This window comes from Myxocyprinus asiaticus, chromosome 47 (assembly GCF_019703515.2).
Source record: "Myxocyprinus asiaticus isolate MX2 ecotype Aquarium Trade chromosome 47, UBuf_Myxa_2, whole genome shotgun sequence".
In the NCBI taxonomy this organism is placed as follows: Eukaryota; Metazoa; Chordata; class Actinopteri; order Cypriniformes; family Catostomidae; genus Myxocyprinus; species Myxocyprinus asiaticus.
The window spans coordinates 21,780,415-21,794,506 of record NC_059390.1 but is presented as its reverse complement, the minus strand read 5'-3'; the positions used below and the strand labels follow the sequence as shown (position 1 = coordinate 21,794,506).

The following is a 14,092-nucleotide window of genomic DNA, read 5'->3' as shown; positions in this document are numbered from 1 at the left end:
GGATCCTTCACAAATTCACAACTGGATGCGAAGTCCCGCCCATGGACCCAGTCACAAACGCCAATGGTCGAAAGCGGCCTACGACCGATGACGTCATCTTGTCAATAAAACCAGCGGACAGATGTAGTTCGGTCTCTCTGTGCTAAGCTCTGCCTGGCTGTTAAGGGACATCTGTACTGTGCACGTACTGAAGGAGTTTTCCCTCCGTTTTGGACTGAGAACAAAGAGACCACGTTTTTCTAACCTCACCATTTGGCCATGGTAGAGTAAGATTAACTTAGCTTTGTTCAAGTCTTATAGTATATTTATAACAACTGGTTCAGTTTCACTGTAAAGCAACAGTGAATTTATTTTGAAAAAATGGAAAGGCGACCAGTTTCCCTTCTCCCTCTTTTTCATTCAACGTTGACTACTTTCTGCATTCTTCTCCATCGCTGGATCCGAAGAATAAAGCAGAGATGCGTCTTTTCGCTGACGAGCATTAGACAAGGGACCATCCAGACCGTTTCTCCTGACCGCTCAATGCAACAGGAATTCCAACGGACAACCCTACTGAAATCACACAGGATTTCCCAAGTAAGGCTTGATATCTGGGCAGATTTATTTTAGAAACTGTGATTTTTCTTGTGAAACTAAATCATATTTTTGATTCTAAATGCTGATGTTTTGAGTATATTTTTATGTTAAACTCTGCTTGCTGTTTCGAGTTGGGAGATTTGTATTTAGTTTTCTTTTGAGGTTACGTTTGTTTTGTTGAGTGATCTGAACTAGTAATTCAGTCCCGCTGTTACGAGCGGTTACCCTTAATTAAATTGCATGCACTTTTCCTCTCTCTCTCGCTCTCATTCTCTCTCTCTCACTGATATTCATTGAGTGAGCGGCGCACGGTTTATGTTTGACTCAGGCTGGTGAACCAAATTCTCCCGCCTGTTTCGTCAGTTCCTTTGTGTGTCTGCTCATTTCCACCCTCATGTGGTATCAGCTCCATTTTGGATCTAACCCTCCATTTTGAACCTGATCCTCCATTTTGATTCCTTTGTTACCGCATCTGGACACACACACACACACACATACACACACACACACACACACACACACACACACACACACACACACACACACACACACACACACACACACACACATACACACACACACTAGCATATTGCTCCACTGTTAGTCTAGATTTCCTTGATTTATTTTTGGATTATATTCAGATAGTATTGGCTGTGTTCACTACTGCTTGATTATAATAAATCTTGTTATATTATAATAAGTACTCCTGTTTGAATATTGTGTTGAAGCCAACCTCTGCCACGTCAAGAACTCCCAAGTTACCTCAGAGTACTGTTATTTTATTGGTGTTACTAGATTACAATTAGATTTGTATAGCAATAATTTAACTAGTTTTTCCCCTTTTTGATTATTTTGATTAACAATTAATATACTCAACCTACAGGGTAGATTTTGTTTTGTGAGACTCAATCAGTAACTTGCTATCATTTTTCTCTTTTCAAAGAGTGGTGCCCTGAGAATAGAATTTAATGAGTTAAATTCTATTTAATTATTTTTTAATTGTTATTTAATTATTCCATAATTAATAACAATTAATTATTGATTATTTCTGATAGTAAAACTGATTTAAACAACCAGTAGCACCTACAATCATTTCCTGTTTGGTGCTTTATATAGAGCACATGCTCTATTGTTTGGTTGCAAAGTCATGCTAGTTATATTACAATTCTGAGCATTCTATTTTGCCTGTTATTGTTCATGGTTTTTGGATTTTCTGCCTGTTTTACTGACTCTTGCTTTGTGTCTGCTGTTTTGGATTTATCTGCCCTGTTTGGATTTACTACATACTTTGACCTTGCCTGCCTCGTGTTTCTTTCTATTTGGATTTGAGTATTGGATTGTTTGCTGGATTTCTATTAAACTCTGCACATGGATCCTCAGTCTGGTCCTCTGTCTAATCTGTTACAACAGGTCAGAGAGAGGGTGGAAAATGGTCATGAAAAACTAAATTATGACTTTTTTTGTGCAAGAAAACTTGACTTACAATATCAGGGGGGAAAATAAAACAAAATGCTACTAAAGTGTATGACATGGCTGGTCGGACCAATTTCAATGTCATGCAACAACACAGGTAGATAATAGGAAGGGACTGTCAATATTTAATGGAACATTTACGAATTGAAAATTCAATGTTATCCACTACTTTACCAGCAATAGGGAAAATGAGAGCACTGCAAAAAAATAATAAAATAATAATAATAATAATAATTAATAATAATAATAATAATAATAATTGTCTTCTTTTCCAGTAAAAATGTTTAACATCCTTAAAACAAGATACATTTTCTTGAGAAGCAAACTGCATGATAATAAGACTTGTTTTCAAAGAATATCTTACATTAAGTCTATTTCCCCTGTGTCAAATGTACCACTTCAATAGTAACACTAATTCATTGTGTGTGGGTATATGATAAAATTCAAAGAGTTTTTGGAACCCTGCTTTGCAGATGTTTGGCATTCTAGCTGTCAGTTTGTCCAGATACTCAGGTGACATTTCACCCCACACTTCCTGTAGCACTTGCCATAGATGGATGTGGCTGTCTTGTCAGGCACTTCTCACGCACCTTACACTCTAGCTGATCCCACAAAATGGAAATAAGATCCATAACACTCTTTTCCAATTATCTGTTGTCCAATGTCTGTGTTTCTTTGCCCACTCTAACCTTTTCTTTTTGTTTTTCTGTTTCAAAAGTGTCTTTTTCTTTTAAATTCTTCCCATAAGGCCTGCACCCCCTAGTCTTCTCTTTACTGTTGTACATGAAACTGGTGTTGAGCGGGTAGAATTCAATGAAGCTGTCAGCTGAGGACATTTGAGGCATCTATTTCTTAAACTAGTGACTCTGATGTACTTATCCTCTTGTTTAGTTGTCCATCTGACCTTCCACATCTCTTTCTGTCCTTGTTAGAGCCAGTTGACCTTTGTCTTTGAAGACTGTGGTGTACACCTTTTTATTAAATCTTCAGTTTTTTTTGGCAATTTCAAGCATTGTATAGCCTTCATTCCTCAAAACAATGATTGACTGACGAGTTTCTAGAGAAAGCTTTTTCTGTTTTGCCCTTTTTGACCTAATATTGACCTTAAGACATGCCAGTCTATTGCACACTGTGGCAACTCAAAAACAAACACAAAGACAATGTTAAGCTTCATTTAATGAACCAAAATGCTTTCAGCTGTATTTGATATAATGGCAAGTGATTTTCTTGTACCAAATTAGCAATTTAGCATGATTTCTCAAGGATAAGGTGTTGGAGTGATGGCTGCTGGAAATGGGGCCTGTCTAGATTTGATCAAAAATTACTTTTTTTCAAATAGTGATAGTGCTGGTTTTTTACATCAGTAATGTCCTGACTATACTTTGTGATCAGTTGAATGCCACTTTGGTGAATTCAAGTACCAATTTCCAAAAAATCTGTACATTATTCCACATTTTTGGCCTCCAGTGTATATATATATAAGTATATATATATATATACACTATATTGCCAAAAGTATTCGCTCACCTGCCTTTAGACGCATATGAACTTAAGTGACATCCCATTCTTAATCCATAGGGTTTAATATGACGTCGGCCCACCCTTTGCAGCTATAACAGCTTCAGCTCTTCTGGGAAGGCTTTCCACAAGGCTTAGGAGTGTGTTTATGGGAATTTTTGACCATTCTTCCAGAAGCGCATTTGTGAGGTCAGACACTGATGTTGGACGAGAAGGCCTGGCTCGCAGTCTTCGCTCTAATTCATCCCAAAGGTGCTCTATCGGGTTGAGGTCAGGACTCTGTGCAGGCCAGTCAAGTTCTTCCACACCAAACTCGCTCATCCATGTCTTTATGGACCTTGCTTTGTGCACTGGTGCGCAGTCATGTTGGAACAGGAAGGGGACATCCCCAAACTGTTCCCACAAAATTGGGAGCATGGAATTGTCCAAAATCTCTTGGTATGCTGAAGCATTCTGAGTTCCTTTCACTGGAACTAAGGGGCCAAGCCCAGCTCCTGAAAAACAACCCCACACCATAATCCCCCCTCCACCAAACTTCACAGTTGGCACAATGCAGTCAGACAAGTACCGTTCTCCTGGCAACCACCAAACCCAGACTCGTCCATCAGATTGCCAGACGGAGAAGCGTGAGTTGTCACTCCAGAGAACGCGTCTCCACTGCTCTAGAGTCCAGTGGCGGCGTGCTTTACACCACTGCATCCGACGATTTGCATTGCACTTGGTGATGTATGGCTTGGATGCAGCTGCTCGGCCATGGAAACCCATTCCATGAAGCTCTCTACGCACTGTTCTTGAGCTAATCTGAAGGCCACATGAACTTTGGAGGTCTGTAGCGATTGACTCTGCAGAAAGTTGGCGACCTCTGCGCACTATGCGCCTCAGCATCCGCTGACCCCGCTCTGTCATTTTACGTGGCCTACCACTTCGTGGCTGAGTTGCTGTCAGTCCCAATCACTTCCACTTTGTTATAATACCACTGACAGTTGACTGTGGAATATTTAGTAGCGAGGAAATTTCACGACTGGACTTGTTGCACAGGTGGCATCCTATCACAGTACCATGCTGGAATTCACTGAGCTCCTGAGAGCGGCCCATTCTTTCACAAATGTTTGTAGAAGCAGTCTGCATGCCTAGGTGCTTCATTTTATACACCTGTGGCCATGGAAGTGATGGGAACACCTGAATTCAATTATTTGGATGGGTGAGCGAATACTTTTGGCAATATAGTGTATATATATATATATAGCCTATTTGTAAGATTTAGGCATTTCAATTTCATAACAAAATTCCATCAAATTGAATTGTGTCATGTTTAACAAAATTAAATTATTAAAAAGGATATTCAGATATAAGAGTATACACATATAAAGCACACTGTTTTAATTGTGTATATACTGCGTAAATTGTTATTAATTTATATTTTTAACTTTTTTAATATATTGGATTCTATGCATTGATTAACACTATTATGAGCAGCAAGGCTGTTGGATATATATTTAGAATGATATTGTGTGTGTGTGTGTATGTGTGTATCGGATGTGAATTACAAGCACTGTGATTTTTACAGAAATTAACATTCCTGCAAGTTACATTTTTAAATTTATATTAGTATTATTACTGCAGTATGATGATGGTGATTGATTATTTACTGTAATGTTTTTGTCTTTTTTCATATTTATTATTGTATTATGTGGCATTTACTATATTGCTATTGTTCTGTTTTGTGGTATCTATGTCTCTGCTGTAACGCCTCAATTTCCCTCTGGGGATGAATATCATATCGTATTGTATTAATAGATATGTGCATTTGGCAGGCTAAACAGTTCATTGCCATCTTTAGGAAAAGAAGCTGAAAGGCCCACTACATTTTGGTGGCTAAAAGAGACGTCCACATAGATTGCAAAGGAAAAGATATCATATTCTTTAGAGTAAAGAAGCTAAATTTGAAAGTGCTTGGTGACTCCTTTTATAACTTGTCATAATGACATTTGCAGTGTAGTTAAGGTGGAACAAATATGCATTTTTCAGTCCCTACTGTACTGGAAATGTGTATGGGTGATATCACATTTGTTGTAACATGTACTCCCTATTTATATACTTACTTGTTTTGTTTTGTTTGAATAATTATTATTTTATTTATTCATTTATTCATTTATTCATTTATTCGTTTATTTATGTATGTATGTATGTATGTATGTATGTATTTATTTTATTTTAATTTAAGTATTGTTTTGGGTTTTTGTTACCCAAGAAATACAATTTTCTAAAAAACATAGCAGATTTGTATTTGGATTTGTATTTTTTTTTAAATTTTTTGGATGACCAAATTTAGTGAGGTTTATGCTTAGCACAACAAAAAACATTTTCCAAAGGGGTAAGAAAAAATAAACTTAATTCAAGACATATTCTCTGAAAACAAGTTTTTTTTTTCGTACACAAAAAGTTATTTTATCTTGTTTTAAAGATGTTTAGTTAGTTTTACTGGAAATAAAAAAAAATAAAAAAATAAAACTGATTAAATGTATTTATTTATTTATTTTTTTGCAGTGAGATAGAAAGAAATCAGAAAAAAAGAGAGAGATAGACAAGCTAGTAAGGGTTCGTCTAAATCTGGTCTGAAGCCTCTCTTTGATCAAACAGTAAGCCAATAAAGTCAGCAGCCAGACATTCCTTCTACTGCTCCACTGAGATGGAGGGGGAGAAACGATTGTCCAGGGCAGATAAGAATGAGAGAGTGAGTCAGATAGAGGCAATGAGCCTTAGCTATACCAAGAAATATTAGACAGTGTGGACAAGCCATAGAGAGAGAGATAGTAGACGTATTACAAGCAGTAGTGGATTTATAGAACCTGTTTCATTACCTCATACATCCCCTATATATGACAAGCATACACATGTTACAACCAGCTGTAATTGTTGTAACTGTCAGAAACTAACAAACCCTTACCTTTCAAATCAGTAATGAGTCAGGGATATTCCACATTCAAAACAAGTTAAGCTTTATTGACAGCATTTTTGGCATGCTGTCAATTGCCACAGACAGTAATATTAACCTCAGTTTGTAAACATAAATAAAAAATCGTGTTTAACAAAAATAAGTACATAGTACGTACAATGGAAGTCAATGGGACTAGGCATTCCAGATGGTTTAAAAGCAGAAATTTGCAGCTCATATTTTTGATAAAGTGCTTATATCAATTATTCCATTTGAGCTATAACGCTGTATAAAATGTCCTTTTAATGTGGGACTACTTTTCTAGGTGGATGAACTTCTGGTTGTGCATCATTAATTTAATTCCTATGGGTGGAGTTTGGTCCACGTAAACAGTACTTAGCGGATTGTTACGTCATGTCCCTTTTTGTTATCCTTGAATGTATCTTGTGAATGCTACAGGGTAAAGCGTCTTTACATGGTCATGACAGGAGTTGAAAGATTGCCCCATCTGAAATGTCTTGACCCAGAGACTTCCACTGTAGGTGCAAACTGTAAACACAAGACTGTAAGACTTATTTTCTGTTGTAATCAACAGCATATCACAGAAGTTGCCCACAGACCTTAACTTGTATTTACCATAGAACCTTTCTTTAAATATAATGGGCCTCTTTCATGAAAATTCGTAAATATAAAAAACAAATTGGGAGTAATTTACACGTAAAATGGAGCTTCCCAAAAACTTTCCGCCGGATTCACGAATGCTTCGTATTCCCCAGATTTGTTAGTGAAACGTGTATGTTAGTGAATTCCAAACATTCGTAAATAGAGCGCGTGTGCACGTTCATTCACAATTATCATAATCCACACCCATGAAAACATCATATAAGGCTAAGACTAAGAATAGGAAGCTTTTTACATCTATGCAAACAGTAATATATATATATATATATACAGGTGCATCTCAATAAATTAGAATGTCATGGAAAAGTTCATTTATTTCAGTAATTCAACTCAAATTGTGAAACTCGTGTATTAAATAAATTCAATGCACACAGACTGAAGTAGTTTAAGTCTTTGGTTCTTTTAATTGTGATGATTTTGGCTCACATTTAACAAAAACCCACCAATTCACTATCTCAAAAAATTAGAATATGGTGACATGCCAATCAGCTAATCAACTCAAAACACCTGCAAAGGTTTCCTGAGCCTTCAGAATGGTCTCTCAGTTTGGTTCACTAGGCTACACAATCATGGGGAAGACTGCTGATCTGACAGTTGTCCAGAAGACAATCATTGACACCCTTCACAAGAAGGGTAAGCCACAAACATTCATTGCCAAAGAAGCTGGCTGTTCACAGAGTGCTGTATCCAAGCATGTTAACAGAAAGTTGAGTGGAAGGAAAAAGTGTGGAAGAAAAAGATGCACAACCAACCGAGAGAACTGCAGCCTTATGAGGATTGCCAAGCAAAATCGATTCAAGAATTTGGGTGAACTTCACAAGGAATGGACTGAGGCTGGTGTCAAGGCATCAAGAGCCACCACACACAGACGTGTCAAGGAATTTGGCTACAGTTGTCGTATTCCTCTTGTTAAGCCACTCCTGAACCACAGACAACGTCAGAGGCGTCTTACCTGGGCTAAGGAGAAGAAGAACTGGACTGTTGCCCAGTGGTCCAAAGTCCTCTTTTCAGATGAGAGCAAGTTTTGTATTTCATTTGGAAACCAAGGTCCTAGAGTCTGGAGGAAGGGTGGAGAAGCTCATAGCCCAAGTTGCTTGAAGTCTAGTGTTAAGTTTCCACAGTCTGTGATGATTTGGGGTGCAATGTCATCTGCTGGTGTTGGTCCAATACAAAACCAAAGTCACTGCACCCGTTTACCAAGAAATTTTGGAGCACTTCATGCTTCCTTCTGCTGACCAGCTTTTTAAAGATGCTGATTTCATTTTCCAGCAGGATTTGGCACCTGCCCACACTGCCAAAAGCACCAAAAGTTGGTTAAATGACCATGGTGTTGGTGTGCTTGACTGGCCAGCAAACTCACCAGACCTGAACCCCATAGAGAATCTATGGGGTATTGTCAAGAGGAAAATGAGAAACATGAGACCAAAAAAATGCAGATGAGCTGAAGGCCACTGTCAAAGAAACCTGGGCTTCCATACCACCTCAGCAGTACCACAAACTGATCACCTCCATGCCACGCCGAATTGAGGCAGTAATTAAAGCAAAAGGAGCCCCTACCAAGTATTGAGTACATATACAGTAAATGAACATACTTTCCAGAAGGCCAACAATTCACTAAAAATGTTTTTTTTATTGGTCTTATGATGTATTCTAATTTTTTGAGATAGTGAATTGGTGGGTTTTTGTTAAATGTGAGCAAAATCATCACAATTAAAAGAACCAAAGACTTAAACTACTTCAGTCTGTGTGCATTGAATTTATTTAATACACAAGTTTCACAATTTGAGTTGAATTACTGAAATAAATGAACTTTTCCATGACATTCTAATTTATTGATATGCACCTGTATATACAAAATGGAGTAAATGGAGTGCATTCACAGTAAAATATTGATTTAGTATTTTATTTATTTATTTTTTGGATTTTCTCCCCCTTTCTCCCCAATTTTAGAATGCCAGTTCCCAATGCGCTCTAAGTCCTCATGGTGGCGTAGTGACTCGCCTCAGTCCGGGTGGCGGAGGACGAATCTCAGTTGCCTCCGAGTCTGAGACAGTCAGTCCACGCATCTTATCACGTGGCTTGTTGAGCGTGTTACCGTGGAGACCTAGCGCATGTGGAGGCTTCACGCTATTCTCCGTGGCACCCACGCACAACTCACCACACGCCCCACCGAGAGCGAGAACCACATTATAGCGACCACTAGGAGGTTAACCCAACGTGACACTACTCACCCTAGCAACCAGGCCAATTGGTTGCTTAGGAGACCTGGCTGGAGTCACTCAGCACACCCTGGATTCCAACTTGCGACTCCAGGTTTGGTAGTCAGCGTCTTTACTTGCTGAGCTACCCAGGCCCCCTGTTAGAGGGCATTATTTACTTATTTATTTATTTGAGAAAATCAAATGCAAACTGCGCCTTTCCATGAACCTTTCACCCCACGTCAAGATCTTCTGCTGGAAAAAACGATAAGCAGTATTGGGAAAAAAGTATACTTTGAAAAAAATTAATGCAAGCAGCAAAGAAACGTTTCTAAATAAAAAGCTTTTTTTTAAAAATATTTTTTAAGGTTAATTTCACCTTTTTTTAAGGTGATGGCAGTTAGTTTGAAAGAACACCGCATGTTCAGATGTTTTACGCACATGGCCGGGAGCAGGTGTAAATTTTGTTCGTACCGACTAACGTTTTGAAAATACGAAAACTTTCATGAATCCGAAAATTTACATCAGGCCGGCTTTACGAACGATTTACACAAAAATTCGTTCTGCTTGTGTTTCATGAATGTGGCCCAATGACCGTTAAAGTGTCAACTTTTGTAAACATTGTCCCTGAGTAATTAACCTTTAATTTTTGACCTCTATGTTTGATCTTGTTCACCTGCAGGCTGAAGTCTCCGTCGCACAGTGAGCTTAACCTGGCCATTCCGGGCCGCTCCGTGCATCAGGTCGATGACGTAACGGTGAGGTTTTCCTGCCACAGGGATTCCGTTGACCGACGTCAGCTCGTCTCCAGGCCGGAGACGCCCATCTTTATCTGCTGGGCTCTTCTCGATGATTGCACCAATCAGGATCTGTACAGGCACAGGGCTGTTAATATGGACCCTTATTATACAGTGTACGGACATTACAAAGGATATAAGGAACAAGTAGAGATGTAGAAAAAATGAATGAATGGAAGATACGATATAGCTGATCTTTATGTAGTATCTTGCGGAGAAGACGAGTTTAGACCAGCATGAAATGGATCGGTTTATACAGGTTAGTACTGGTTTGGTGCTGCTGGTCTACTCTGTGGACCAGCAAAGCTAGTCAAGCTAGTAAACCGGCATGGTCTTTCTGATGAATCTTGTCGAATTGAAAGTCACTTTAGATTAAAGTGTTTGTCCAGTGCATAAATGAGTAAATAATGCGGTTACTGGTTTAGAAATTTAAGCAGGCTTGTCTGTGGTTTAGCAGCCTGGTGGGGAAAAATCAGCACACCAGCATCCCATACTGGGGACAAGCATATACTGTAAGCATCCAAAACACAACCAACGCTGGTGACTGGATATGCTGGTCTTTTCTGAAGGGTAGTAAATGTGTTTGTGACAAGCATGAATGTTAGTCAGAGTGCTTACACTGTGAGAAAGATAATGTGCAAAAATGTTACCTTTAAGGGTACAACAGCTTGTCATTGGGGCAATACCTTCAAAAGTACACCAATTGTACTGTACCTTATTTATACCTTAAGGTACTAATACATACCCTTTATGGACAGATAAGACACTTAAGATACTAATATGTACCTTTTTGGGACACATAAGGTACAAATACATTCCAATTGACATGTAAAGCGTACAGTGGGTGTACCTTTGAGGTACTGTCCCGGTTGAAAGCTAAATGTAAAATGTTTGCAAATTTTTTCTGACAGTGGATGTGTGGATGTGTATGAGTGTGTCGGTTCTGTTGCCTATCGACGGTGAGCTCTGACTTTGAAAGCATGTGTGTTAGTTTTAGAGTATGATAATTCTCCTGCGCCTCCGGACTCACAGGCTGTCCTGGTTCCTCTCCGCCCAGGATCCTGAAGCCGAAACCGGACTTGTGTCTTCGCAGATGCACCTCCACCTCATGGAACTCAGCCGCTGTACACAGGAACATTGGTGACACATTTATCTCAGGATTCGATCAAGTACATTATTCGCTAATTTATCCTCACTATTTGAATCTCATTTTTTGCCCCTTCATTTTAAATTTTGGGGGAATTTTTTCGTCACTTTCGGTGGCATTTTAGCCCAGAGCCCCAATTAATTTCTGACCCTGACCCACAACATCCTAGTATTGTGGTGGTAAGTTTTGCACGGGCAAGCACAACTCTATTCATCAGAAAATTGCAAAAAATGGTTTGTTTTAATTGTTTAAACCTTGTAAGGACAGGTTTACTCTTAAGGCAGCTACAAATGACACAATTGGCAAAACTGAAAAAAAAAAAGAAGAAAAGAAAAACATATTCTGAACATATTCCACAATCTTTAGATACTATTTCATAAAGGTCACAAGAACTGGATGAAAAATCAATTTTAGACTTTCAGACTTTTACTTTATTGAGTAATGCAGAACTCTTTCTGTCAGTGTGTTTCTGTTTTGGGTGCAGATATATTTACTCACTGGAGGGGTCAGCAGGGAGGGCCGTTCGAGGAAGCCCTGGCTCTGAGAGAGAAAGAGAGATAAGGGGACAGCCCATAAATCACAGCTTTTATACACTTACATACAGTACACATACACACCTGGAAATATACTAACTATAATTTACAGATGCAAAGCCAGATGCAATTGAAATAATATACGGTACAGTGAAAAGTAAACAAATAAATAAATATTTGGACACTTAAAGGAATCGTTCACCCAAAAATTCGATATAAATCGATAATTAAAACGTTATTAACTTTTAAAGAGTGCTTCCTGCCAGCAGTTGACGCATCGCGTGACGTAACTGCGTCGGGGAGTTCACACGAGAATTCGGAAGCGGCGCTTATTTACAACAGAAGAACGAACGTCATGCGAGAGTTAGGTCATTTCAAACAACATCAGAGCCCTGGATGGAAGTGCCGATTTAAAGTTAAAAATGTTTTAATTATCAACTTGTTTCTTAAATAAACCTATTGATTCACTTCAGAAGATATTCACTGATTGACTGGAGTCACATGGATTACTTTTATGCTGCCTAAATATGACTTTTGGACTGTCAAAGTGCTGGCACCCGTTTACTTGCATTATAAGGACCTGACAGAGCTTTATCTTCTTCTAAAAATCTTCATTTGTGTTCTGCTGAAGAAAGACAGTCATACACATCTGGGATGGCATCAAGGTAAGTGAATAATGAGAGAAATTTCATTTTGGGTGAACTATTCCTTTAAGCCACACTGAAAACATTTTTTGGAGTGCGGTTTTCTTAAAAAGAAAACTAGGATACAATTTCCATGCAGAAATCACAAGCAAGATTAACACCATATTTTCTAGCAAAGGCTACACATAATTCTTGGTGACTTTCCCATGCTTTTTGTAATGTACAGTATTTAGTTATGTACCTCATCACACAAGGGAGCCTTCAATAGGGAAGCGTGATGCATGCTATGTAGACTATTGGGCAACATCACCTTACTTTAATTTCGACAGAAACAAGACCCAGAGCTGTGCACGCAGATAATAATAATTATCATTCTTCCTTTTGTCCTGAGAACACAGTTCAACCTTTCGGTTAAAATGTACCATCATTATATAGTTGACCCTTGCTGAATGTGGTTTTGTTGTGTTCACTTGTCAACAGCTATTACAAAAATATGACGATATTGGAATTTTGGTTTGCAGGTTAAAATTCACTCAATTATTCTAACTGAAGACAGTTTTGAAGCAGGTTTTTAAAACCAACATTCAAAACCACTCCTACAGAATTTTTTTTTTTGTTTTTTTGTGGATTTTCTCCCCAATTTGGAATGCCCAATTCCCAATGCTCTGTAAGTCCTCGTGGTGGTGTAGTGACTCGTCTCAATCCGGGTGGCGGAGGATGAATCTCAGTTTCCTCCGTGTCTGAGACCGTCAATCCTGCGCATCTTATCACGTGGCTTGTTGAGCGTGTTACCTCGGAGACCTAGCGCGTGTGGAGGCTCACGCTATTCTCTGTGGCATCCACGCACAACTCACCACGTGCTCCACCGAGAGCGAACCACATTATAGCGACCACGAGGTGGTTAAGCCAACATGACTCTACCCACCTTAGCAACCGGGCCAATTGGTTGCTTAGGAAGCCTGACTGGAGTCACTCAGCATGCCCTGGATTCAGACTTGCGACTCCAGGTGTGATAAAACAAATATTTGTGTATTCAGACTTTTCACTCAAAATCTTATTGTTACTGAGATGTAGCGTTTGTGACAACTTCCCCATGTGACAACTCATCCCGGTCCCCTCTACATATTAAATATCATCAAAAGGTTAAAATATTGACTTTCATTTTTTTCCTGCTATATCACGCAGCATAAAGCTGCCTCTTGCTCTTTGAGTTTGACCAATCAACCTACTTGCCTCCCTTTTTATTATACTGACTGTATAATCTTTGCACAGATTCAACTACATCAACTCCATATTTAAACAGCTATAAAACATTAACAGTGTAATAACTGAACAGACCGAAAGATTTCTGTCGTTGTCAGTTTGGGAAGTACCATTTTACAAAACGAGGCTGTTTATGACTTTATAAATCATCTTCCTCGTAAAATAAGTTCAGTTTCAGAAAAATATGTAAGATGTAATCAGTCTTCAGGAGTTGAGCATCTACACCAGAGAGAGAATTTGACATAGAACGAACTCTCCCGACAGAACCCATTCACAGTGTTTCTTGCTCCCATAACTCTAATGGTGTGTGTTTTTACATTCCAATAT

General features: G+C 38.7%; 1 protein-coding gene across 1 annotated transcript in view; it reads right to left on the bottom strand.

Annotated features, from left to right (window-relative positions):
- The window catches only part of LOC127436808 (membrane-associated guanylate kinase, WW and PDZ domain-containing protein 2-like), a 383,618-nt gene that overhangs the window by 38,204 nt on the left and 331,322 nt on the right, over positions 1–14,092 (bottom strand). The window contains exons 13-15 of the mRNA XM_051691206.1: positions 11,824–11,865; positions 11,209–11,300; positions 10,058–10,250 (exon numbers count right to left, since the gene is read on the bottom strand). Of these exons, the coding sequence (XP_051547166.1) occupies positions 10,058–10,250; positions 11,209–11,300; positions 11,824–11,865 (327 nt within the window). The remainder of the gene's footprint in view (positions 1–10,057; positions 10,251–11,208; positions 11,301–11,823; positions 11,866–14,092) is intronic.